The sequence below is a fragment of the Paramormyrops kingsleyae genome, chromosome 19 (genome assembly GCF_048594095.1).
Source record: "Paramormyrops kingsleyae isolate MSU_618 chromosome 19, PKINGS_0.4, whole genome shotgun sequence".
Classification (NCBI taxonomy): Eukaryota; Metazoa; Chordata; class Actinopteri; order Osteoglossiformes; family Mormyridae; genus Paramormyrops; species Paramormyrops kingsleyae.
Window position 1 is genome coordinate 9,284,240 of NC_132815.1, and position 27,815 is coordinate 9,312,054.

The 27,815-nt window shown below is 40.7% G+C and overlaps 2 protein-coding genes across 2 annotated transcripts in view; one reads left to right on the forward strand and one right to left on the reverse strand.

Moving 5' to 3' along the window:
- ptchd4 (patched domain containing 4) overlaps nucleotides 1–8,871 on the forward strand; it is a 29,479-nt gene extending 20,608 nt beyond the window's left edge. Inside the window, exon 3 of the mRNA XM_023831627.2 lies at nucleotides 9–8,871. Within this exon, the coding sequence (XP_023687395.1) occupies nucleotides 9–1,666 (1,658 nt within the window). The 3' untranslated portion in view covers nucleotides 1,667–8,871. The remainder of the gene's footprint in view (nucleotides 1–8) is intronic.
- opn5 (opsin 5) lies at nucleotides 8,243–26,908 on the reverse strand. Its single transcript, XM_023831629.1, is given in 7 exon segments — nucleotides 8,243–8,364; nucleotides 17,122–17,354; nucleotides 18,124–18,287; nucleotides 18,290–18,439; nucleotides 20,091–20,210; nucleotides 23,867–24,031; nucleotides 26,690–26,908. Coding segments are annotated over 7 exon segments (1,044 nt in total). The 5' UTR covers nucleotides 26,859–26,908; the 3' UTR covers nucleotides 8,243–8,321.
- Nucleotides 26,909–27,815: the final 907 nt, after the last annotated feature.

The window sequence follows — 27,815 nt, forward strand, 5'->3', positions numbered from 1 at the left end:
TCCTCTAGGACATGGAACAAAGGGAGTGTTCGAGCTTCTTGCTGGATGGAGAAGAACCAGGGAGAACCTCCCATTCAAAGAGAGAGTGGCAGATACATTTGCCGACGTCATGGTCTGCTACACCATGACAAGCTGCCTGTACATCATCACTTTCGGAATGGGTGCGAGTCCATTTACTAACATCGAGTCTGTGAAGATCTTCTGCCAGAGCATGTGTGTGGCCATACTGGTAAACTATTTCTATGTCTTCTCCTTCTATGGCTCCTGCTTGGTCTTTGCTGGCCAGCTCGAGCAGAACCGTTACCACAGTGTGTTCTGCTGCAAGATCCCATCAGTAGAATACCTGGACAAGCAGCCCACGTGGTTTAAGACTATGATGAGTGATGGGCATGACCTGTCCAGCCACCATGACAGCATCCCCTATCAGAATCACTTTATACAGCACTTCCTACGGGAGCATTATACAGAATGGATTACCAATACCTACGTAAAACCTTTTGTCGTAATATTGTATCTCATTTATGCATCATTTTCTTTCATGGGATGTTTACAAATCAGCGATGGATCAAACATTGTTAACCTCCTAGTTAGCAACTCACCGAGCGTTTCCTATGCCCTGACCCAGCAAAAATACTTCAGCAACTACAGCCCTGTGATTGGCTTTTACATATATGAGCCCATTGAATACTGGAATTCAACCGTTCAGGAACATTTGAAAACCCTCGGCCATGGATTCAATAAAATTTCCTGGATTGACAATTTCTTTCACTATCTGAAGGTGGTGAACGTCAGTGCATCCACAAAAAGCGAGTTCATAAATATTCTCCAGACCTCGTTCCTTAGGAGCCCTGAGTACCAACACTTCAAGGATGACATCATTTTCTCTAAAACAGAAGATGGCATTGAGATCATCGCCTCTAGGATGTACCTGGTGGCACGAACCACAGAGAAGACACGAGAGGAGGTTGTGGAGTTGCTGGAGAAGCTGAGGCCGCTCTCCCTTATCAACAGCATAAAATTCATCGTCTTTAACCCCACCTTTGTCTTCATGGATCGCTACAGTTCCTCCATCATATCCCCAATATTAACATCCGGGTTCAGTGTTTTGACCGTCTTGATATTGACGTTCTTCCTTGTCATCAACCCCCTGGGAAACTTCTGGCTCATACTAACCATCACCTCCGTAGAGCTGGGGGTTCTCGGCCTAATGACCTTGTGGAATGTCGACATGGATAGCATCTCAATTCTGTGCCTTATTTATACTCTGAATTTTGCGATGGATCACTGTGCACCCCACCTTTACACGTTCGTACTTGCCACTGAGCACACCAGGACTCAGTGCATAAAGATTTCGCTGGAGGAGCATGGAGCGGCCATTTTGCAAAACACCTCGTGTTTTGTGATTGGGATGATGCCCTTGGTATTTGTGCCTTCCAACCTGACCTATACGTTTTTCAAGTGCTCCCTGCTCACAGCCGGCTGCACAGTGCTACACTGTTTTGTCATTCTGCCCGTCTTTCTGACGTTCTTCCCTCCCTCCAAAAAGAGGCACAAGAAGAAGAAGCGGGCCAAACGTAAAGAGCGGGAGAGGGAGCGGGAGCGAGAGAGGGAGGAGATAGAGTGCATTGAAGTCAGGGACAATCCTGATCATGTGACTAACGTGTGAGTCACTGGGGCCTATGGGTGACGGGCCACATGTTTGGAGTCCATCCTATAGGGAAGGTGGCAAAAGCCCTCAGCATTTCACACGTCCGAGAGTGACCGGGTGGACTGGTCGAGAGAGCAAGGATAGGCACTCCTAATCTCAGCACACTGGCAGTCACGTTGTTCAGAGCAGAGAAAATTCTACAGTGTACCCTTCCAACAGCACAGCGTGTAACATCTGCGGGGTTTTCGTTTTTTTGTTGTGGGTGGTGGTGGTGTTCCGTATCTGATAAACGTGCAGGCTTTGTGGAAGCCATTTCGGCCGTGTATCGAATGGTCTCACCATATAGCTCAGTCACTGTTCTGCTCTATTTCTGAAAAGAAAACAGCATCACAGAAGGTCCAGGTATATTGAAATCTGGTTGTGTTCCAGAAAAGATGATTGGTGGGAATCAAAATTAAATCAAAATCATGTATATGTAACTCAGAATTATTTAGTATTAATAACAAATTCCAAAATGCTACTCTTCTAGAAGAAATAGACAAAATGTTTTTTAGGACAATTCTGATTTACACTGCATTAGTTGCAATTTCCTGCTTTCTGCATTTGGGACTAAACAATGTCACAGTACCAGTATTATAATGTACAGTGAAATAACTCAGTTACTGACCTATTATGGTCATGTGAGTTAATAATACAGACTAATGAAACGTTTGTGTCATCAGTGGGAATGACAACAATACACCCCAGTTGACAGGACTAGTTAGCTAAAGGCTGTCTACATGAATACAATTTTTAGTATTATTATTAATTTTCATTGAACCAATGAGCCGTTTTTATATCTAGCAAGATGCTAAACTTTTTTCAGTATGCTATTATTGGTTTTAGTAATATCTGCTGAAATTTAATTAGATCGTTTTCAGAAAAGAAGTCGTCTTCAGCGTCTCTTCAGAAAAGGCCGATGCCGGACTGGAGCTTGAGGTCATCTACTGGCATTTTCTTTCATGTTACAGACTCAGTGTGACCAAGGAGTAACCAAAGGGTCTGCTTGAATGATTGATGTTTTTGCATCCATCTGACTGAAAGGCCACTGGAAAATTATTTATGATTTGTGCAAAAATATTACTTGCATGATGGTGCAAAACCTACATAAAACATTCTGTCATAAGACAGGCAATGCAGACCTGTATCCGAAACACCTTTACTCATTATAGTATTAATGTTATGACAGTATATATGTTTTAATGTATTTCCTTTTTCCTTTCCCCCCAACAGTTTTTGTCTAAATTTGACAATATGAAAGCAGCTTTTCATTATATTATGCATGTACATGAATAATAGCCAATAGATACTTGAGAATTACCACATGATATCACCAAACAACCAGCAAAATCTCTATGTGACCAGTATAACAATACAGAAGCTGATCTCAAAATGTTTTAGATTTTACTTTAGTATGGTCCTTGTCTTTATTTGGTAGTATGACTGGGAAAGAGGTAATTAGATTTATGGGTCATTACCCAAACAGGATCATTTTGAGACTCATCAATATACAGTGACATAAGGATAACCATCTGGATATGGTACCATATTCCTGCAGAGATCAATGATATCTGTAAACAGTCAGAAGTGTATAGTATATTCAGGACTTGTAAGGAGTTCTGATATAACAATGACTCTGTGAATCACAATATCAGATTGTGGTCCCTGCAGAAATGGCTCATTAAAATGAAGAGTGAATCCAATCTAGAAGGTATAAGAGTTCTTTTAAAATTGAAAACGCTGAATCTAAAAATAACTCAGAACTACAACAAAAAAAAAGTCAAATGATCAGTGCTGAGAACAGCATATTACCCCGGAATAGCCAATAACTGGCTGTAACGGTTTCTGTTGTTACGGTATGTGGACATAAATGAAACGTGAGGTGATCACAGATTTTAGGGAACCTCTTTATTGGGGGGGGGGAAAAAGTATGGGTGCATATTTAAATCTTTTTGCGAAACTATCTAAAGCAGGTGCCAATGTGTTCTACAAATTTTGCATCTAAAGAGCTTGCTTTAATGGATTGTTCTAGTGGTTTTGGACATGCTGTCCAAATGATCGAGGGGGTTGGATGCATGAAGTCTTGTCTCTGGGTACGAGTGAGAGAAATATTGGGCGTCTATTAAAATGTGGCTTTTTGTTACCATGGTGAGCGGTCGAGGAGACTGTGGGCTCCACTGATTTGGATTGACCTTGGTGAAAATGTGAACACTGACTGTATACCTATATCACCAGAAATAGTGCAGTACGACAAAGAGCTGGAGGAGCTATCGCTCAGAATGGTGGTATCTTTGTGAATTCTTTTTTTTTTTTTTTTTTATAAAAGCCATGTCATTTGTACAACAAAAAGGCATGATAAACCAATCTGATATAACGGGAAAAAATAAAGTTATGTACTTCCCACACTGACTGTGAAAGCATGGCACTATATTGTATGTATGTATGCATGTACCTGATAAGTGTGTGTAAAAGTTTGTTTTTTTATTTAATCGCTAGGCTGTAAGTATGTTTTTTCAGTTTATGTTTTGTAGATTATATTATGTGAAGAGCAAACCATGATTTAAGCAAACAGAATGGAAAACCAGAAAACACCATCAATATGTATAATATAATTCTACATGATTTTCTAATTTTCTATACAAAAACATTTTTTTAAAAGCTTAAATTCCTACTTCAGAGCAATAAAGGAAAATTAAGAATACAAACAAAGTAGGCCAGTAATATATTGTGGAATGTTAATTCGTTAAGCGGCAGCATATTAAAATAGATAAATTGCACAATGCAATATAAATGCTTGTTGTGTATTGGTACATTCAGTGTGTTTAATATGGGAATTGTAAAAATTCATTTTTGTTTTGTTTTTTGTTTGCTTGATTGTCCATCATCACTATTTGGCTACAATTTTACTGGAAAAAAAACTGCCTTGCTACAGAATTGCACTTTTGGCTTGGTAATATTCAGTATTTCTATTATCAAGTTAATCTGCAAAAAATGTGAATACTACTAATCAATCATTTTCATAGTCAATTTTCAAAAAACCGTGATAAAAAAAATGAAGCTATACCGTAGGAACAGATCTATTGTTAGCGTCCAGTAAATGACAGAACAGTATCAAGGCATCAAATAGCGTGATAATTTAACTACTGAGTGTAAACTTGTTGTGGTATTGTGAGTAAATTTTACACAGTAGGTTACACAGACAGGTAATGCACACATCAAACAGGTGGAAAGCCCGTCTTCACAGAATTAAGTATTACCTGAAACACGCTCATGTGTTCAACAATCTATTTATGTGGTTTATAGTAAATGTTGTTGCAATTACAACCCGTACCTAATCATAACAACATCACTGTAATGTACAAGTTAAAATTATTTATCGAAAGCAGGAAATTCAAGAAACCAAATTTGGAAGGGTGTTTCCATTTTACTTCATTAGCCAACACTTATCCAGAGTGATACTCAAAATGTAACACACTCAGTGCAGACTCCAGGCCAAACAGCGCTGAAGGTATTCACGTTGAATGACGTAGTGTACTGATAATTGTGACACTGTCCTATAAGGCAAGAACTTTACTTGAACAGTGTATACTTCCATATCTGTTTGCTGCAGTGTTGACCTGGACGTGGTCGGTCTCTGGGGTAGTCCTTCACTTAGTGCTCAGCTGCATTGTGACTCCATTACGCCAACTCGCTTGCTTGCCCTTTGCCTAAAACGGTACTGTGCTCAATGGCCTTTACTATATGGCAACTCTGCAGCTCGCTTTAAACGCAGGTGAACGTGCTCCGGAGCCACTTAGAGCTAAAAATTTGCGAACGCCAGCTGGCTAAGCATGGATAACTTCTAGAATAGTAACAGCAGTAATCAACAAGTAGAAAACATTGGCCATCGAGTAGCATACTTAATATCGCCGGGAGGCCACCATCATCCGGTCTTCATTAATAATATTCACGAAAACAAAGTACGTAGAAGTAGCTTTGCTGTCGTGTCATTCACAACACACGACGACTAGGTAGACTGTCAATTATCTAAGTGAGCAATTGTGAGTAGTGGGAGTTATAGCTACAACCGAACGGAGTAATTTTTTTTTTTTAACTGCGCAATAAAGTCTGGTTCTGCTGTGTTTATTTATCAACCCAAATGGCCAGAAATATAATTCCTGAAGCGCACGTTCGCCTCGGGTGGCCCATTACGGTCTCACTGCTTCTGTTAGCCGTAGTGCGGCACCACTGTACGCCTCCTTACCTCCTGACCAGCCATGCCGCTGCAAAGATGCTTCCTGGGGCACAACCTTAAGGTTTGGTTCTCAAAGCCCCAAACCCCCCAGACCTGTGTCCAGTTGCTGCTCATCACTGCCTTGTGGGGCTCATCCACTGAAAGGCACGACGATATGCACGAGGGTCGCATAACGTGCTTTAGATGCACGTCATTGGTGACATGGATCTTCAGACCAGCAAGTACAGCCAGACATCATGAAATTAACGTTGAATAAACAACTGGGTTTGACTTGGCATATGTGTAACTGAAGGCCGAAATTGGACCTATCGTCTGTATATTAATAGAAGCCCTGGGGGCGAATGACATCTGTAAGATATTTCTAACACTAAATCAGACACCAGCAACGTTAATTTTGCATGGCCAGGTCACGTGCACTGCAATGCAATAAGATAATATATATACATATATATTAAAGCTATTTTTTTTGTTCTGCAAAATACCTCAGAACTACAGTCAGTTGCTCTTTGTTTCTTTCACAAATACCATAAGAGCCGTGTGGAACCGAGGGGTTAAACATGATTTTATTCATGTCTAGAGAGGAACTAAATGTATTTGGTGTATAGCTGAACAGAGGTGATGTTTCGTGCAATGGATCCGTAATCACATTGGGATGCATGTAGGTTTGCATCCAAAAGTCAAGGGTTAAGTGACACAGAGTGGCAGTGACATATTACATTTCTATTGATGGCTTGAGTAAACATATTTTCCTGAATATGCAGAATGCTGAAGGGAATTAAATTCATGAATATGCCGACTGCAGCAAGATGGCAACTCTCACGTGTTACCACCTTGCACTTTCAGACAAGATTCTATTTCCAATAGTTACACACTCTCTCACTGACTAAACCCCGTTCGTACAAATTAGTTCCTATCAGACAGCCCCTGCTTCATTCGGTTTCTGAACAGCAGCTATTGAAAAGGCTCTGAACTGTGTGTTCTTTATTTCCTATAGCTTTGTTCATTGTGGCTGACGTTGAAGTTCCCTTGAGCAGCTATTATTCCGCCAAGAGCAGACCGCACCACTATAACGGGAATAAATAGCTGTTTTTAAGGTATTGCGATGAACGAGGAAAACTTCTCGTGACAGTTCAGGGCTTACGAATGTGGTCTGTTCCTCCTATCACTCAACTTCAGTGATTTTATTAGAAAGCTATCAGTTTTATTGTTTTTAAACTTGCATTTCTTATGTGTCTGGGCAATGATGAAAACTAGGTTTACATTCATTTATGTTGCAGCTGCAGCTTTTGGATGAATGGAAGGTTCACAGAAGATGGATTTTGCTCGTATAGAGAGATATCGCTCTATATATAAATAAAGAGAAATATTTCTTTGTTTCGCAGCTCACTGTGCTTCTAGGATATCACTGTTGTAACATATCACATATCTCTATAGCTACATGAGATGATTCCTTATATAATGACACTGACTAATTCCATGGAGTATAATTAATCATTGTATTTATTTGTGTGTATAAATGTGGTTAAACAAAGTAATTCACCTATTTAATCCTCTTAGTGTTCTGACCAAGAGTTTTGCTTTGGTTGACGGGGGGGGGGGAGGGGCATTAAAACAGGAGGGGAGGGGGTAGCTTGTTTTCAACACTGTGACAGTCAGTGGGTATTTTGTCCAGTCCACAAAAATGGAAAGAATTGTGTTTAAATCCATAATAACTGAAAGCTCATTCGAACACAGGCAGCTTTGTGGGCACCTGCCACCCCCCTCCCACTGCCCCATCATCCTTATCCGAAACAGCAGGCACACAGGACAGCCTCAAACACTGTACCAGTGGCTAGTCCCCATTTAAATATAGCTTAATTTTATTAAATGTAAGCCGTGTGAGGAAAAAATGGGGAAAGCCCATCTGCGGGAGAAGTACTGTCGGCTATCAGCAAGGTCAAGAAACTGCTTAAACCTCACAATAAACAATGTCACCACTGGAATGAAATATTTATGAAATGATGGTTTAAATTTAGCCCAATCAGCTTTTTTTCCCCCCCACATGCCTCTGTCACATCTAGCCGCCAACAAGAGGAGACATTGGCTGACAGGATGTCAGATTTCAATGTCCCTCCCCCTTTCTTATTTAGCAGCAGGATATTTTTGGCACCCCCCAGCTCTAAATCTTCCTTCATACAGTTGTGGTGTATTCGTGCTCAGCCTGTCGCCACACCCGCACCCCCCCCCCACCATTCCCCATCACCACCCCGTCTGTATGATTGCAGCTACCGTAGGTGGTTAATTCAATGAGCGCCACTCATGGTCTCAGAAGGGGGGCTTCCATTCAGTGTTACGTAACTTATCTGCAGTGTTTTTTTCCTTCTTCTTCCTCCTGTGTCCTTTCCTGTCTGCTTCAGTCATTCATCTACGGTTTCCCCAAACTCCGGATACTTCAGGTTCTTGCCTGAAATTAAAACACATATAATTTTTACAAGCTCCTGGGGATTCCAAGGTCTAAACAGCATTGTTTCGGGGAATGGCAAAAATTCCCACTTTTTTTTTTTTTTTGCTGGCAGAGAGCTCAGAGCTGGTGGTCCACTCGAGAGAATGAACTTTACAGATTATACATGATGCATCCTGCAAATGAAATGGTGGTTCTCAGATGGTCAGACTTTTGATCTGTAGTGCTTTGTGCGGGATGTGTTTTTGCCTGGTTGCATAGCAGACGAATATCGGATCTACACGAGGGTTGGGTTTAGGCTGCTCTAAATAATTCCACAGCAGCGTACCCGGGACTGAGCTGGGCAGAGCAGAATATGAGGGAGTAGCATAAACAGTAACAGTCTTCCATTCACTGTAAGCTTCCATTATTGTGCAGTCAACGTACAATAAACTTTAGGAAACAGAGAACACCATTCATTTTAGTAAAAAAAAAAAAACAAAAAAAAAAAAACAGATTTATAGGAATGCATATATTTGGCTAACCTATATTACGGTAACTCCTGGAATAGCTAATATTTAAGACTGTAAGGATCGACGATAAATACAACAGTCATGCCAAAATTAAACATAGTGAACTGATATCTTAAAGGAATGTTTAAGTCTGAACTTAAGTATGCTTTTGAATGCTTTAAATATTTTCAATGTCAACTATTTTGTACAGCCTGCTATGTTGAAGCTATAAATATTATGCCTATATGATTTTTATATGGAAACAAATACAATTTTCATTAAACCTTTGTCTATGAAATTGCATTTGCTTGTTTATTTTTAATTGGACTTATTTCTCCATAAACACATTTGACAGTAGGTATACCTCTCAGACCTATTTCTTGCTACACAATCCTTTTATCTTAGTTCATGTATGCAAATTTAACCCTAGAAAGACATGCAAAGCTGCCTTGTTTTTCTCCACAAAGTTGCCATTTTTCTGGGTGTCTGGGTGGTTTGATGCTAAAAACGGTCCCAGGAATCTATAGTTTTTACTTCATTCCAGCAGACTGCCTCAGACAAAACTGTAGCCCAAGGGTGGGCAATCTTATCCGCAAAGGGCCGGTGTGTATGCAGGTTTTTGGGATAATCTTTAGGTCAGCTGTTCAAACCCAGGTGTGAAGACTCTTCATCCAATCAGTCTTCTAATTAGTAATCTAATAAGGGAGCTGCAGTGAAAACCCGCATACACAGTGGCCCTTTCTGGGTAAGATTGCCCATCCCTGCTGTAGCCCTATTTTAACTACCTGCTTTAGGCCGTTAATGCATATTTTGTATTTGTGTACATTGTTGCACACGTTCACTTGGTTTTTTTCTGATAAAGTTTGCTGCAAAATCAAGACCTATACTGGATGTAATGAGGCTAATTGCATCATTTGAATTGACGCCAGCTTCTTGTTTTTATCGACCAGTCCAGTGCACATTCTGGACATATTTCATGGACCAGTTTCCTCAGTGAATGTCTAAGAGGAGATTCTGCAAGACACCTGCCTTACGGGACACAGGGTGAGAGCCATCAAAATTTGTTCTCTCCGGTGTGGACTTGAGCAGCCGACATAGTATCAAAATCCCAACTGAAGCACGAAATTCCATTGACAGCTGATTCGTTCACCCACGAGCACAAACATATAAATATAGTTAAGGCTAAAGGTTGACTGTGTTTAAAGGGTAACAATATTGCTCATATAATTCGAAGTCTGTTCAAAGATGTTCTCATCTCTAGGGCATGTCCTTAACTACCAATCTACAGTGCTACCTTGGAGACCTCATCACTGGATTTAGATGGAATGATTTTAGGGTGCAGGGACATTTTATTATGTGTGCCTATGATTAATGATACCATTAGTCATTTAAAAACTGCCTATCGCATTCAAGCTAAAAACAGATGTAATGGATAGAGTTATAATTCCCTTTTGCATGCTTTAATGATGCACATATCCATTATAGAGACCACATTGTGTTTCTGATCATTAAAACCTGAATGCTATGTTGGCTCCTGAAATACTGGCATATAGGTGATGTGTATGTGAGGATTATCGGAAGTAATTTTAATTGGTTTCTTTACGAGATTTAAGCCTATTGGTTCATTCTCTCTCTACATTCAATGAGCTTGTTGCTAATCTGGGAACATTCTTATACCCTGGATATCATGTACAACAATGATTAGGACTTCATTCTATTTGTTGTGAATAGCATAAATTCATTTGGGCAACAGCTCAAGACTGAAAACTGTCAAATAAATGGAATCATCACATCCACTGCCATTTATCTCTAATTTGCAGCAGGCTGCTTTGTATCAAATTACGCTGATGACGACAGCAATGCTTTTCAGTAGTACTAATAGTGCCTGCTATTAACACTATTGGCTGTTCTGCTTTTCTAAACCACAATTGTGAAATGTCAGCCCCATCATTCTGAAAATTGAGATATTTTTAGAAAACAATAAAAAATAAGATCAGTAAACCCCATGATAAATCAGATGGTGTTTTAACTGTCTCTAATCCCACAGGGAAGAATGGAAATTTCATATCTGATTCAAAATTAAATGGAGAATTTTGCACTAATTATAAATCACATCCGATTCTAATATACTTCTGTGTCCATTCAGCAAGGGGAGAAAGCATTTCTAATTTATTTATGAAGGTGGTTGTGTGTTTTTCTTTGTAGGGTATTTTTTTGGAGTTCTTCAAGGAATGAAATATTCATGATGCAGATTTTATCTTTTGTCTATCAGGAATGTGGCCTCCATGAATCCACTGCTTTCTATTTAAGAGCATCTTGGCAGTAAGTGGCATTGCTCATGGAAACGGATGGATATAACCAGAGAAACACAGCAGTTATGTCAGCATCATCCACTTGCAAGGAACCCCGATTGGAAATTCCAGCTGAAACCAGCAGACCTTATCAATTGATTTAAAATGGGTTTTGGAGACATGAATTGTTCTGCATTATTTACTAGTAGATACAGAAATAGTACAGTTACCATTTCTAGCTCAAACCAGCAGATCTGAGCTTAGCCATATGATGTTCAGACCAGTGCAGCTATTCAAAATTATTCACCCAAAACTAAAATTCTACTGAAAATTGTAGGGCCACTGTACCCCAACTCACAACAGGGATCATTTCATTAGCAGTGTGTTTTGTCAATGTGATATCTTTCCTAGTGCAAATTCCTCCACGGGACTTCAAAATACACAGTTCAATTGTTAAATATTCTAGAATGTTGTTGGTCAAGTAGGTATGAGAATCATTTGGAAAAAAATCTTCCGTTCACTTGATTTAGTAGTGGTTTGGCCACTACAAACAACTTTTGTCTTATGTATAAAAGAAAGTTTGTTGTTCAGTGATTGATATGATACAGTTATTAATAGGCTATCACATTTTGATAAACCTAAGTCATGGTATTGCTAAGTACAGTGGGAGGGTCAATCATCAGTGGCAACATGTAATATTGATTACGTTAGTTAAGCTTCACTGATCCCAGGGGGAAATCCTTGAAATCTATGCTCTTTCGAGCCAGAATTGAACCACTGACCTAAGGATATCTGTCGCTATACTCCTACGGTCCTTCACACTACCAGGCGAGCTGTCGAAGGGAGCAGGACGTTGTCAGCAGATGTATTTTAAAGACAAGAAGCATTTGATAGAGGTCATTAGCTACATAAATAAACCGTGGTAAAATTTTAGTTTAAGGCCTATTCCTGAACTATTAAACTGTTCCTAATCATTTAATAATACATAAGTAAATAATAAGATCCACTTACAACCAAATTTCGAAATGTATTACAAAGATATCTTATTCCTGCCTCACATTTTTAATAAAAAGCTTGAAAATTACTTGCAACTAAAAAAAAAATTATGCATTAGTAAGCATACTTAGAAATGAGTTATACCTGATCCTTAATGGTCTGCTCCTTAGCTTTTAAAAAACTCTTACTAATCTTTTGATAATAAATTAGTAAATAAAAAAGATTCACATACAAATTTAGAAATGTATTACAAAGATATTGGTAACACTTAAGGCCATGTTTTTTGTCATTTATAAACACATTCATAAATATTACTGCATTCATAAAACATTATAAGCATGGCTATATTTATCAAAAGCCATATGTATTATGCGTTATGAATTCTTTATGAAGCTCTCAACCATAATGCACTACAGAATTCTTTTTAATGCATTATAATGGTCAGTATAAGCATTAAGGATGCCTTGTACTACATTATGAAGGTATCTATAGAGCATTATAGGTGAGAGCTTCATAATGCATTCATAATGCATAATAAACATGGGTATAATGTGTTATGCCTTTTTGTAAATATTTATAGTCATGTTTATACTGCTTTATGAATGTATCATAATGCAGTATGAATGTGTTTATAAATCATTAAAAACAAGTGTTACCAAGACACCTTACTCCTATTTCACATTACTAAATAGCTTATAAATGCTGAGTTATACCTAATTTCTGAGTATGCTTACTAACCCTTTGTTTTATATTTGCAAGTGAAAACAAATTGTTTTATTAATACCAGGAACAAAATATGACTGATGTGTTTCAGAATTTGTTTTGAACGAATCTTTCTATCTATTAATATATTTTTAAATGATTAACAGTTTATTAACAATTAAGAAGCAGACCTTAGACTAAAGTGTTACCAAAAGGGTTAGTGTGCTCTTTGTGTATTCACATCGGGTTTCTCTTGGCTCTCCAGTTACCTCTCGCCTTCCAAAGACATGCAGATGAATGCGAAAATGTCTGCACCAAGTCCAGCTATCATTCAGTACAGGTTGTACTTTGCCTGTGTCCCCTTGTGTCAAAGTAAATCTTTTTGGATAAGTGATTAATTTAGAAGGATGGAAATAGCCACATGCGCATCGTATATCAGTTTAACCTCTTGTGTAGTAGCTAGCTAACAAATAAGATTGGAACTTTATTTAGTCATTCTTCAATGTCGTGTTGTGTAAGTTAGCAAAAATATGAAAAGCCAATAATCACTCGTCCAGGATTCGCTACAATGCATTCCAGTGTGAAATCTGTATGCAAAGAACATCATGATATGAGATCCTATGTGCGATGCTCATAAATGGTTTCATTTAAAAGTGAGACTAACATGTAGGCGTCACACATGTCAGGTTGTAAAAGGAATTGCTTTTGGTACACATGGTCTTGAAAAGAGGGTTCTTTGGCACATTTCTTTTTGTATATGGTTATCAGTACAGGGTGCACCCCATGTACAGCACCCTGCCCTGCCCCTCCACAATACCGCACCCTGCGCTGTACCGCACCCTGCCCCACCCCTCCCCTTGTACCACACCCTGCCCCGCCCCTCCACATATACTGCACCCTGCCCCACCCCTCCCCTTGTACCACACCCTGCCCCGCCCCTCCACATATACTGCACCCTGCCCCACCCCTCCCCTTGTACCACACCCTGCCCCGCCCCTCCACATATACCGCACCCTGCCCCTCCCCCGCACCCTGCGTTGTACCGCACCCTGCCCCGCCCCTCTCCTTGTACCGCACCCTGCCCTGTCCCTCCACATATACCGCACCCTGCCCCGCCCCCTGTACCGCACCCTGCCCCGCCCCTCCACATATAACGCACCCTGCCCCGCCCCTCCCCTTGTACCGCACCCTGCCCTGCCCCTCCACATATACCGCACCCTGCCCCGCCCCTCCCCCTATACCGCACCCTGCCCCGCCCCTCCCACTGTACCGCGCCCCGCCCCTCCCACTGTACCGCACCCTGCCCCGCCCCCTGTACCGCACCCTGCCCCGCACCTCCACATATACCGCACCCTGCCCCGCCCCTCCCACTGTACCGCACCCTGCCCCGCCCCTCCCACTGTACCGCACCTTGCCCCGCCCCTCCCACTGTACCACACCCTGCCCCGCCCCTCCCCCTGTACCGCACCCTGCCCTGCACCTCCACATATACCGCACCCTGCGCTGTACCGCACCCTGCATCACCCCTCCCCCTATACCGCACCCTGCCCCGCCCCTCCCACTGTACCGCACCCTGCCCCGCCCCTCCCACTGTACCGCACCCTGCCCCCTGTACCGCACCCTGCCCCGCACCTCCCACTGTACCGCACCCTGCCCCGCCCCTCCCACTGTACCGCACCTTGCCCCGCCCCTCCCCCTGTACCGCACCCTGCCCTGCACCTCCACATATACCACACCCTGCGCTGTACCGCACCCTGCACCACCCCTCCCCCTATACCGCACCCTGCCCCGCCCCTCCCACTGTACCGCACCCTGCCCCGCCCCTCCCACTGTACCGCACCCTGCCCCTCCCCCTATACCGCACCCTGCCCTGCCCCCTGTACCGCACCCTGTATTTGAGTTTGTTTTATATGTCTTATTCTTTACATTATGTATCAAAAAGTTAATGCATTAACTTCTTAAAGAGGCCATCTAAATTATTTTCAGTGTTTTCCTGGTGAAGGATGGAGACCTAAAGTCATTCCAAGGGGTTCTTTGATGGACAGAGTTGATGGTCTCTGCATATATGCAGTAATTTTAGCCATCATCTTACCATAAATTAAAAATTCTAGATGGCATTCTTCACTGATGTGACAGCTGGTGTCTTTGATGTTCTGTGAAAGGTTTAGGATTTCAGGTCACCCTTTTAAAATGACAAATGCAGGGGAATCAGGGTAACATATATGCACTGTGAAGTCTGTGCTTACATGATGAAACAACTATGGTATGACACGCAAGAAGTGTGCAATTCTGGGCATCGAGAGATTGTTTTATTCTGCATTGCTTAATTCAGTCAGAATTTAACATGGACTAAAGATATGCGAATAGAAATCCTACTGCTACTAATATTTGTTAGTATTCTTGTCTGACAGTAAATGTAAATTCATTTTAAACCCTTAACATGTAGCAATATGCAATGTCCATTATTCGGTGTGAAATTATGAACACTTGAAACTGAATATGCAAGAAAGCATTTATACTGAATAAATTGTAGGGATCTGAAACTGTAAGATGGCAATTTTACTGTACCAGGGGAAGCTAAAGGGATGACATGGTAAGGTGTCACTTCTCAGTAAATGTAAATGCGAAGCTGTGCGATTGTAGCTGTTTATCATGCCAGCTGCTAAATAGAGCTAACATCCAAATCTGTCTCTGATTCGATCAGTTTCGTGGTCTGGCACAGAATTCAACGAGAAAAGTCGGTATGGTCGAAAATCACTTTATTACCCTGATTTAATGTTGACCATTTAATTTAACAGAAATACCCAATGGGATGAATAGTCAAACACGTGATTTGAAATCATGAATCTGAAATCTGTTATAAATCGTCATCACAGCTTTTCAAATGCATGTCTCTCCTGAAGAGCACATATAAAGTCAGAGCACAAGGATTGTTGGGTTGAACTTGACTCAATGGCACTGATGAAAGAAGCTTCAGACAAGTCTATGGTGCTTTTCCACTGGCATATAGGAACCAGGCTGTACCCGAGTTGAACTGTGAAGAGATACTAGTTAGAGCACGGTTCCAGCTCATTTTGGTTTTCCACTGCAGAATGGTTGGCTCGACTTCTACGAAATGTTTGTAGATTAATCCTCACACATAATTTCATATGAAACTACACCATCACGGCAAAACAATGGAGGACGAATAAGTAGTTTGTTAGTTATTGGGTTAATGGTGGGATTGATCGCTCATGGGAGTTTTACTCATACAAAAATGTTCTGAATGCAGAACGAAACATGCTTGGTTGTCTCTCTGAACCAATCAAACTGTAGAGGAGGTGGGTCCAAGCAACTAGAGGAGGCGGAACCAACAACGTGGTCTGTCTGTGGGTCCCCAGAGACCAGGATGGGAAACACTGCTCTACAACCTAAACCTGCTTTGAGAAACATCTTCAATGCTGGCACCAGTGAGTAATGATTCTCCCCAAGAGGAATTACCAAACAACTTACCAAAAAAAAAAAAAAAGTGTGAATTTTACATGCATGGAACTAGAATGATACTGAATAAGTGTGAAGAACAGTACAGAGTCCAGCTGGCGCGGAATCTTACAGGAACGGTGATGGAGGGAGGGCCAGGCCTTCCAGTCTGGGCTGAAATCTGCATGTAGAGGGATCCTCAGATTGGACCCAAACCAAACGCGGCAATGTCAGCCATCTCTGATCCCATCTTCTCCTCACATTTCAGCAGAGACTTCAATAGCTGGAGAGTCTTTTACCCCAACTGAGATGGTGGTGGATGTCAAAATAAACATAACCACATTAAGGAGCTTCCATATGCCATCAAGCTCATTTTTCTAATGCGTGTAATCGAAAGTCGTATTAATTATTTATGTACTTATTGTAGATTTAATTGAGCATTCAGAAACAAAAAAGTGATATTTTTAATTATCTTGATGTCAAACACTTTTGAATTGCGTGACGGAAGCACAATTTTTGGTATGGCCGAACCAAGCAATTGAGCCCTTTATATAAATTGAATTTTCTTGTGAAACTGTAAGACAACGTATTTTTTAATCTGATTTAGAGGAAAAAAAAAACTGAAATGTAATTTATAGGTGAAATAAACAAGATATGGATACATTTTTACCCGCTGGTGGGACCAATAGCAAATGCAGGGATGATCATGTTTTTACAGTAAGTATCAGAATAGAGGGGCAGTCTCTCGCCTGTTCAATCAGATGTGCATCCTGAAGCACATCTGAGAGGTGCTGCATACAGCCTGTGCTAAAGCCTAGTACCTTGATGTGCTGTAGTGTGTCCTTCTCCTTATTCCTTTGAAGCAGGAGGGCTTCTTGCAGTTGATGACCTGGTACATGATGGGGTTGTACATAGCGGATGACTTGGCCAGTAGGGTTGGCACCACAGAGACTGTGATGGGAACAGAGTTGGGCTCCCCAAATGCAGACCACACAGACACCACGGCGTAGGGAATCCATGCTATTAAGAATCCTGAGCAAATCAACACTGCCACCTAAGGGAAGAAAGCAGAATCACAACATATACTTGCAGTCCTATTTAAGTCAAGTTTTGTTGTGGCATTTCTTTGTCAGGTAGCGTAGTGTTAAAAAATTTAGTCAATTAATCGAGTGAAAACTATGGATGTATCCTAGGCAGAATACAATAAAAAGTATTTTAACTGCTTTCATAATTTAAAATTCCCCACACACAAAAGACAACTTTATTTCACAGATGAGAAGTTAAAAGGCAAGCATCAAAAAACTGAATTAAAAAATGCTTTTTCATGTGAGTGAGGATGTTATTTCAATACATAAAATTATTTCACTTTAAAAATTAATTAAAAGAAAAATATACCATTATAATCAAAGGACTATGAGAAATGAAATGTTGTCAGGCCTTGGTAAGTTTCTACTGTGCTATCATGAATCATGAAAAAGAGACTTTAATAGAACAAAACTTCATGTTTGGAGGAGGGGAAAAGGGCCATATATGTGATATCTGGGACAACACAAGCCATTGTTCCTCAAAATCAAGGCTGGTTCTAGGAAAGGCAGTCACAAAAGAGGAATTTAAGACTGTTCACAGTCTGACATCTGAGGCAAAGGTTTTACATTCAGGTCAGCAGTAGCTTCAGGAGAAGGTAAATCAGGAAGCTGGCAGTGAATCATAATCAGTCATTTATCCATAATCAGTCCTTTATCCATTATAAAGCAGCAAAGTGTGGCTCTTCAGAAGAAGCCTACTGAAAAAACCAAACTAATAAAGGGGATCGATAGACTTACTTTAGTGAGTTTCATCTCCATGGTGTGCCTGTTTTTGTTCCTGCCGTCAAATCGGGACACCTCCTGGGCCGACGATTTGACTTTGCGGATGACCTTGACATAGGAAAAGACGATAATGCTGATGGGGAGGATGAGGCAAAAGAAGAGGATGCTCATGACGAAACTTGGGCCAGCCACCAGTCCAGGGTGCAGGAGGTGCCAAACGGCTCTGGGGCGTGGCGCCCCCAGCCCAGCAGTGGCATGGTGGCCCAGAAGGTGGCATATACCCAGATGAATATCAGTGCCAGGAAGGCATGTTGCCGCTGCAGCCAGGTTCCTGTGCAATTAAATCAATGTGTTATCAATACCATCAACATCATCAACCATCATCAACAGAGATTGGGAGATTTTCTTCCTACATGATTCTGTTATGTCCCCAAGCCCACATGGATGCCTCAGGGCCAGAGGACACACATTATAGAACCTACAGAAGCGTCTTTTCACAGGACGCAGGGTGCTGTGCATCTGGAATAACTGGTACTGCACTCTTAGCTCGAAACAGGCAACCTGCAGGCATCTAAAAAGTCTGTAGGAGGCCCTTGAATGCAGCTTTGATACCCTGGCTGAATGAAACTCTGCTGTACACTATGAGATAATCCCAATTATCTCCTCCTACAGAAGAAGAGGTACCATAGGACTTCAACCATGGTCTGTGCAACAGAACTGAAGAGCGACCCTACTGGCTTGGCCATGAGTCGTGCTAAAAACAGAACAGGCAGAGACTCAGGTGACAGATCTTCAGGTAGCGGTCCAGGCTGATGGTCGTCATGGTGATGAGGCTACCACACCCAAAAAAGAAGCTAGCCCAACCATAATAGCGGCAACCCTGCCAGCCGAAGAGCCACCGATGGGACAAGCTGGAAGCCATGAAGAACGGCTTGCCGGCCACTGAGGAACACCATGCACACACAGACTTTACAAAACAAACATATTATAAAGTATAATAATCAGAGGTGGAGATTCCAGGTCCAGAGAGTACAAATCCAGACCGAGATTTTGTTTCAACCAACCAGTTGAGTACTGTGACTGTGACTCTTTATACTCAACTGGTTGGTTGAAACAAAATCTCGGTCTGGATTTGTACTCTCTGGACCTGGAATCTCCACCTCTAATACTATTACACAAAAAGTGAAAATATACTGACAGCAGTACTGAACGATTCCACTGCGTCGTTCAGTAGTCACAGCAGTGGCCAGCAACATGATTACGCGCTAAAAAAAAGAAATCCCTGAAAACGCTATACAGAAACCACAGACAAGCTTTCCATTTCACTGTAGTTCACTCAAATCTTACCAAAGATGGAAAGTGATATGTGACTGGAGCTTACTTTTGCTTGGCACACAAATGGCGGAGCACACAAACCTTTTGTTTTAATGAGCCATCTATAGATAACAGGCTTTTATTCCAACCATTTTCAAAAACAAAAGTGGCCCAGGCAAGGAGAAGGTGCATAATGTCAGAAGTAGGAGTTTTATGCTGCGAAACTAAAGTCTTCCACAGGATGGCGACAGAGTGCAATCCCACCTTTTCAGTCTCAGTATAAAGGAGCATAATAGGCGTAGCTTATGACCGGTTACGGTTACTGTTAAGACGAAATGTTTTCTCACATTTTAAAATTTTAATGAACATATTGTGGAAATCGTCGTTGGCGACCCCCTCGTGGGTCGTGACGCCCATATTGGGGACCCCTGGTCATGCTGATATTGTTTGGGCCGTTCTGTCCGGGATGCAGCTCAGCCATGTGGACTCTGCTACATGGGATATTTGTCCAGTGAAACAGAACAAGTGAAGATTTGTCTGTATTTCTGCAGCGGCCCTTGTCATTTAAAATAATGCAAAATATTTCTCCACTTAATGAAGGGATTTCGTCTTTGATGACTCATACGAATGTGTTTGAGAAAAGCATAAAAAAAAAAGGATATTTTAACCTGAGATGCCGAAATCGAAGATGGCGAGGTTCATGGTCATGAGTTCAGGAGGCCTCAGCTTTGCCTTCCGCTTGAGGGCCACGTACAAGACGTAGCCATTGCCAATGACGGACAGAATACCTGGGGGGGGGGGGGACTTCCATTGATGATAGAGAGAGAAAAAAAGACAATGGGAACTCAAAAGCATCGGTTCTCGTCTTCATTATGCCAAACCCAGTCGGGAATTTCTACACAACCATAAGAAAAAAACACCTTGGCGGAAATGTGTCAATATAGAGATAATTAACTACATACCCAGCTCACGTAAAAAATGAGCATCAGCGCCTAACAGTGAAAAGTCACAAGTTGTCCTGTTTAACAGAATGGCTACCAAAGCTTTAGCTACATGTGCTGAGCAACGGCAGATGAAGAATAGATGAGTAGCTGAGGCAAAAGAAACGTCATTCTGAAAGATGAGCTCTGCGATTTCATGTGGAAGTATGACGACTATGAGCTGGTTTATTGAAAGTACCATCTCCCAGTGATGCTTAAAAATGAGACAGCACTGCCAGGGAAGAGCCTTTGAAGTAAATCAAACACCAACCCCTTTCACACATTTCTTTATATGGAAATAGTTCATATAGTTCTTAAAATAAGCCAAGGACAATTCAAGTTTAGAGGGAATTCGTATTGTGAATGGTCACGCGGCAGTGGCTCTTTTGTGGGCTAGTAATAATGTTGCATATCTATTTCTGATGTACAGGTACATGTATTTCTGAACCTCAATTGTGGAATGAGATCTTTATTTCCATTCACATTTGTTATATAAGCGACCATTAAAATTCGTTAAATATTTTAACGTAATTAAAAATTCACTGGAATGAGTCGACGTGATGATTTGTTACTTAATCTGATGTTTATAGTTTGCTACCCTAAATTCTAAACATTTCTATTGTAATTTTGCTTCCCTGGGATTTTATGAATTCTAAAAATATCTAGTCAGTATTTTGACCAACACATTGTCTCCTGTAACTGAGTTTTTCACTCCAGTTCACCATGAGTGATGAAAACCTCTTGCTGCCTGTGGTCGATTAATCAATTACACTGAAATGGTTTGGAAAATGGATGAATGGATGTTTCTCCTGCTAGCTTATGTGCGTAATAGTTGTTAACCCCAGTGTTCCCAGCTTCATCACACAGCTGGACTTCCTTCAGTATCTTCCCATAACAGAATGTTACTATGAGGTGCCATCAGCTATGTAGCTCAAACTGCACCTTTGTTATGCAGGAAGCAGGTACTGCCAAACCCAGGCTGACCCAAAAACCTCCACTGCTCACAGCACAAATGTGTAAGAGAGAGATGGTGCCAACCTAAGAAAACAATGCGGTTAATGAAAATAAAGTGATATATACAAAATAATGACCTGAAAGGATTCTACAAATATCCTGAAATTACTGTAATCAGGAAACTAAAAAAAAAACAAAAGAATAGAAAGCAGTGATATTGAAATCAATGCTTTCCTGTACTGGTCAAAACTCTCCCTCTCTTAAGAGAAGTTTAAATTTACCATTGGACGTCCACAAAAGCCATAACCTTTCTAACCCTAACCCTACCCCTAGGGCGACTACCCTTCTTGGCGGCCTGGGACACAGGCCTTGCACCCAGGCCCTAGGGTGACTATAATGTACTGGGGCTTCGGTCAACATCTCACCAGCTGGGAGTCACTTTCCCCGGGAAAACGGTCAATAAATTCTGGGAACTATGGAGATCTATGGGGCCCCAGGGCTTGGGTGAACGTCTCCCCGTGTTTGGAGCCTTTTATCCCAAGCAAGTGGTCAAGGAGGTCCGGGTACCTGGGCCCATGTGAAAGAACTGGGTCTTGGGTGAATCGGTGCCCAGGTTGAGAGCCTCTTGCCCCAGGGAGTATACCCCCCAGTGTCACCATCTGGTGGACAACTGGGATTTTTTATTATTTTATTAAGTAAATCCTAATGGAAGTCAATTGGATTTTCAATGTTAGCTTCCAGATTTTTTTTTGCAAAGCCATAAACACAAAATGCAACCATAATTCTTAATGGCTCCTAAAGAAAATCGTTAGGTTTTAGGGACTTCAGCATTAATAATTCAGATTGGTGGCTCACCCTACCTTTTGTTGGCTAACCCTAAATTTGGGAACAGGTCCTTGGAAAGCAATTATCATAAAAACACTGTTGAATGTCTGTAAAAAAATCCAACTTTTGTTGGCTAACCCTAATGTTGAGACTTAGGATTACACAGCAAGCCCTTGGAAAGTATGAAAAATACTATCAGACCCAGTTCAGTTATGACGTCTCTGGATATGGGGCCCTAGAACTCAATAAATGGCATCAGAGATATTTCATGGCTCTTTAAAAAGGGCTCACATTAGAATTTCCCTTAAAAACGTCAACATGGATGAGCTCACAAGAAAACTACAGCCCAAAATGAGAAATGTAAACTGCATATTCTGGATCCTCCTTATCCCCAGTCAACTTCCGTTTGTGAAGAATTTTTGCTTGCTGTTTTAATGATCCAGGCGAAGATGTGTGGTAAGCTATGGAGTTCGTTTACAATAATAATTGTCTGTGTAGCAACGAAATTAATCAGTGATTTTGGTATATCCGACGATCATCAAAATAACTAAACAAAAATAGAGACGTGGACCATATATGTAACCATGCCACCATGTTTACACAACAAGCATGTGGACAGATGCTTGTGTGCTTGTTTCCAGTTAGTCACATGGACAGTTTCTGAACAACCAATCTGCATCTACTGAATAACCCCAATTCATGTAGTGAAGTTTGTCTGCCCTCAGCTACTGTCACCTTCATCTAGGTATCACATGACTCGTATTAAGATAGGCATAGAAATTGTTGGCTGTTACATTCTTGGAAATTTAGTTTAATATAGCTTTTATTCTGCACAATCATCCCTAAATATGAACGGAATATTTGTTCCTTTCCCAATGTTAAACGTTCAAATGCTCCAAATGTCAAAGGTTCAACTTTGCATATGCATATTACGGGGGACATAAATTCCTGGTCTGACGTGGGCAGCGGAAGTCAGACAGAATACAAACAAAACATTGCATGCAGCAAGGGAGACAATCAGAACTAATTTTTAAAATTACTTCAAATGCACTAATCATAACACTTGCACAGCAAATGCTTTTGTCCAAAGTGATAAGTAAGTAAATGTAAAATTGAACCCATATTTTCATGAAATGCCCATGGTGAGGAAACAAAACGGAAAAAAAAAAAAATCAGGGAAAAAAAATTAAAAATAAATCAGGTGTCTTAAAGGTATGAACTTGCCACACAGAATGGTTAACTTAACAGAACTGCCATTGAAGTTTTAATGGCAGTTTAAGGCAATCAGCTAGAAAGGCTGAGTCCCAGACAATAGGTAAACATTTACAGTATTGCTGTACTTTTGGAAAAGAAGAACTTGTATTGCGGCAGAACTGTGGCATACTAATATATGCTTTAATACCCACGGCCAGACTGTCGACGGCTGAGCATTGTTTTCTCCTGACACACGGCCATGCCTAACTTAGCTTTTGTCCCTGCCATGTCCTCATGAAGGTTCTCCAGGACCTTGTCAGCCTCAGAATAGGGCTTCATTAAGAGAAATATAAAGCTGTCCTAAACTTCTACAGCTTTTATTGGCTAAAGGGGTAAAAATTAAATACAATAACACCTCTTAAACTTGACATATTCTAACAGAAGAGAAACACACACATATTACACACACACACACACACACACACACAGGCCCTTACCAACAATGCAGGCGTAGAAAGCAGTAACCATGTCGGCTTCCTTCGATAACTTTGAGGCAAAGGGGTCTCCCTCGAGAAGGTAGTGAGCAGCCAGAAGGTAGTCAGAGTGCAGAGCCGTTTCGTTCCTGGTCAGGGCCATTATGGGGTTTAAATGGATTCCTATGGAATTAAAATAATAATAATAATAATAATAATAATAATAATAATAATAATAATAATAAATTATTATTGCATAACAATTCCTAACAAGATTCATAGGACTTCAAGAAAATACAATTAACTTTTTAATTAAAATTAATAGTTTTTAAACTTTATTATTATTATCTGTTATTATTATTATTATTGTTATTATTATTATTATTATTATTGTCAAAGCCGCTCAGTAACAATTAGTAAAAAGGAGAAATTCCCTTTTGATACCTGTGGGCTTTTTTTAAGGGTCTGTGGTGCGTGAAAAAAATGGACAAGCAGTCAGTCCAGGGGGGCAGACAGTCCAGGATGCACCCCCTTGGACGGTGGCAAGGAGAAGCGGTTGGAAAGTTCTTGATGGATATAAAGAAATGTTGTATTTACTAAAGCAATTCAGGCTTAAAGCCTAAAATAATGAATCTAGCTGCATTACTGAGATTTCCACACAAAACCTGTCAGTTGTAAGTATATCTGCAATCCATTTTAACAGCAAGGTAATTCTGACAGATCTCCAGTAATCTTTTTCACAAATGGCGTATTCCCATACTATAGCTTGGAGGAATGATTTAGCTCACAAAGTCATGTCCTTTGAACATTCTCGGTACATTTATACACAAGTAAAACTCCTCACAGTTGGAAAATAAATTCAAACCATACAAGCACTGAAGCTGTATCAATGATGAGAGGAATTAACTAATAATCCTTTTAAATTACTTTTAAAACCTTGAATATCCTCTACATGTCAAAGCTAACACAGAGTTACCTTAAGCTTTAAACCTGCATTTGTTCACCATATGTCCATTCATCCATCCATTCAGTTTCCATAACTGCTTGTCCTGTGCAGGGTCATGGCGGTCTGGAGCCTATCCTGGAAACTGTGGCCGCAAGGCAGGGAGTCACCCCAGACAGGGAGCCAACCCATAATAGTCTCCATAAGTCTTAATCTATAATAAAGTCTACTTCATCGACCTTTCATTAAGTTAGATGGTCAGAGACTGAAGGACCTAGCGACCCTTGGCTTGACTATTTCCTTACTCACAGCCAGTGACAAACAGCTCTCATTTGGACAGAGCACTGCAAGAGGCAGCGTCCCCAGTGGCAAAGAGCTGGTCTTGTGGCTATACGTGTGCATGTCCTACATAGTGAAATGGTATTCTGTATGAAACGGAGTGACTCCTAATTGGTCTATTTGCTTCCGATTATCGCATCCACTCTGGCTGGTAAAGCTACTGCTTTAAGTACAGCATTTCTCCATTAAAGATTTGACTGTACTATTAATTATGATATCTTTAATAAACTACAAACTAATTCTCATGTTAATTCATTAATGAATCGTGACATATGGTTTATTCTAAGGAGTATATATCTGTATATATCTGTTCTGTAAACCTTTCTAAACTACAGATGGAACTACTGAAGAAGCAAGTCATGAATAACAGGTTTAATACTGGTCTCAAATTTGTTCATCATTAATGAATCAGAATGCATCTTTCATCCAAAGCAGTTAGTCTATTTGTTATTATATCTATTAAGTCAGTAAACCTTTGTGAACTACAGAAGGAACAAGTAATGGAACAAGTTAAAATCTGACCTCATGTTTGTTCATCATTAATGAATCGTGGCGCATCTTTTATCTCATGTAGTGGCTATATTCGTTCACGATTTGTACTTCAGCAGTAACTGAGTTATCACTAAGTATTTGTACCCCGTTAAGATAAGTATTACCACAGGACGTGCTCCGGAAAGCGAGGCTCGTTTCTTATCGATCAGGTGATTTTCTGAGACCGCTTAGGGCCTTAGGCGGACCCGCCCCTTTGTGATCCATACACCCTTCCAAGCCTCGTTTCGAACCTAACATCACCACTTATTAACAAACTAATTCTTTTTATATTTAAAATTCTTGGCTACCCTTCATTTTGCTTCTAATGAACTAATTAACCAATCAAGACAGCTCAATGGTAATCTCTGGGTAAGTTGTGCTAGAAAAGTCAAGCACTTCATTATGCCACAGGCAGGTTTTAAACACCAAAGAGAGCATTTCTAGTGGACAAGCAATTATAAACTGAAACTGCGAAGCTGCCGTAGTTTCGTAGTGCAAATCACAATGTCTGACCGCACGTTAAAACAAAAAACAAATAGCAGCCTACTATGGGGCAATATGACCTACTTAAATTAATTTATACTTCTTAAAATTGGCATATGGCTTTTAATTACTCATATGGGCTGCAACATTCCGTGTTGAACACGCCGTTTTGATGTATAATATCCGTTAATTTTGGTGAAATATGTTTGCTACGACATGCTGCAATAATTAAATCGATGTATAAAAACTGATCTCAATTTAAAAAAATCTTTTAGAAATCTTCCAAAGTAAAGGTGCTTTTTCTGTTTTTCATGTTTATAAAGATTTATCTGTTCTGGGAATGTTCTTTTTTGTGCCTATAAATAGGAGTAACGGTCAACGGTGATATAAAATCGTCATCATGTATGAAAAGCAGCAAGCAACAGCTGTCAGTGGAAATGACCAGAAACGCATTTAATTTTAAAAATGCATTAGCTTCTTGTATGCGATGGCAGTAGATTACTCGTGATGAACCATTTACATGGACAAGAGAGAAGAATGCTCACCTATTAGTCCGGAGTTTAGTGGAGCTGCTCCTTTGCTTGTGAATTTCCCCAGCAGACAAAGCCTCCAAGCGGGTTTAAAGGACCCCACGGATTCCGTCGTTTTCTTGCCCAAGTAGTGGGTGGGCGGTGTCTCTCCCCAAGCTACCAATTCGACTGTTTCTAACTCCATAACAATCAATCAGTTTTGATTGGCTGCCAAGCCCTTTGGTATAAAATACAGTTCACCTGAGGTATATCCTGTGCCTCTTACATCAGAGAGCGTGACAATAAACAAGATCGACGTTTGGTTTCATATTACAAGCGACAGATAACACTGCACAACATTTTGTTTTGAAAGATTTTGCTTTCTGAAAAGTTTTTGCTTTCTGACAGATACCTGTGCGTATGCACAAATATAGTTTTGCTGCATCACATAGGAAGTCTGAGAAACTGTTAACTGTTTACCGGCAATAACGTATTTAATCACGTTTATGTTTCTCATACGCTATTATATTCAACAATTAAACGTGTTTTGTTCTTGATTTTCATTTGTATTCAATGTCAGGTGCATCACATTGCAGTGTCCATCAGCAGTCAGCAGAAATATTCATACCTGGTGACAGCAAACACTATTCCTGCAGTCTCAAACCTAGCAATTCAGCTTTTGTTCTTGACAGACCCAAATCTCTGACCAGATCATTTAATTCTGACTGCGTTATGAGACGTAGATCACCTGATGACAAGGAGGAGGTAAGGAGCATGCACTGATTACAGTGCGTTGTCACAGCCACCACACGACAAACCACCTCAGGGAGTGAGAACCTAAGTGCAGTCATGTGGCAGGTGATACCTCAACACCACACAAGTCCGAATGGACCAAGGTGAGTTTTTTTTCCAGTGACTGGAGTGCAAATCCTGCCACCAACCCCCAAGTTATTCCCTGTAAGTTGGAGGACCTCCTTGAAGGGCTGGATGTAGATTAACATCACAACCAGGGTGAAACAATTGCAGGTTAAGGGCTTTACTCAAGGGCCCAACGGAGCAGAATCACTCTGGCCATTCACAGGATTTGAACCAGCAACCTTCTGATTACTGGCACAGATCCCTAGCCTCAGAGTCACCACTCCATCACTATGCTGATAAGCAC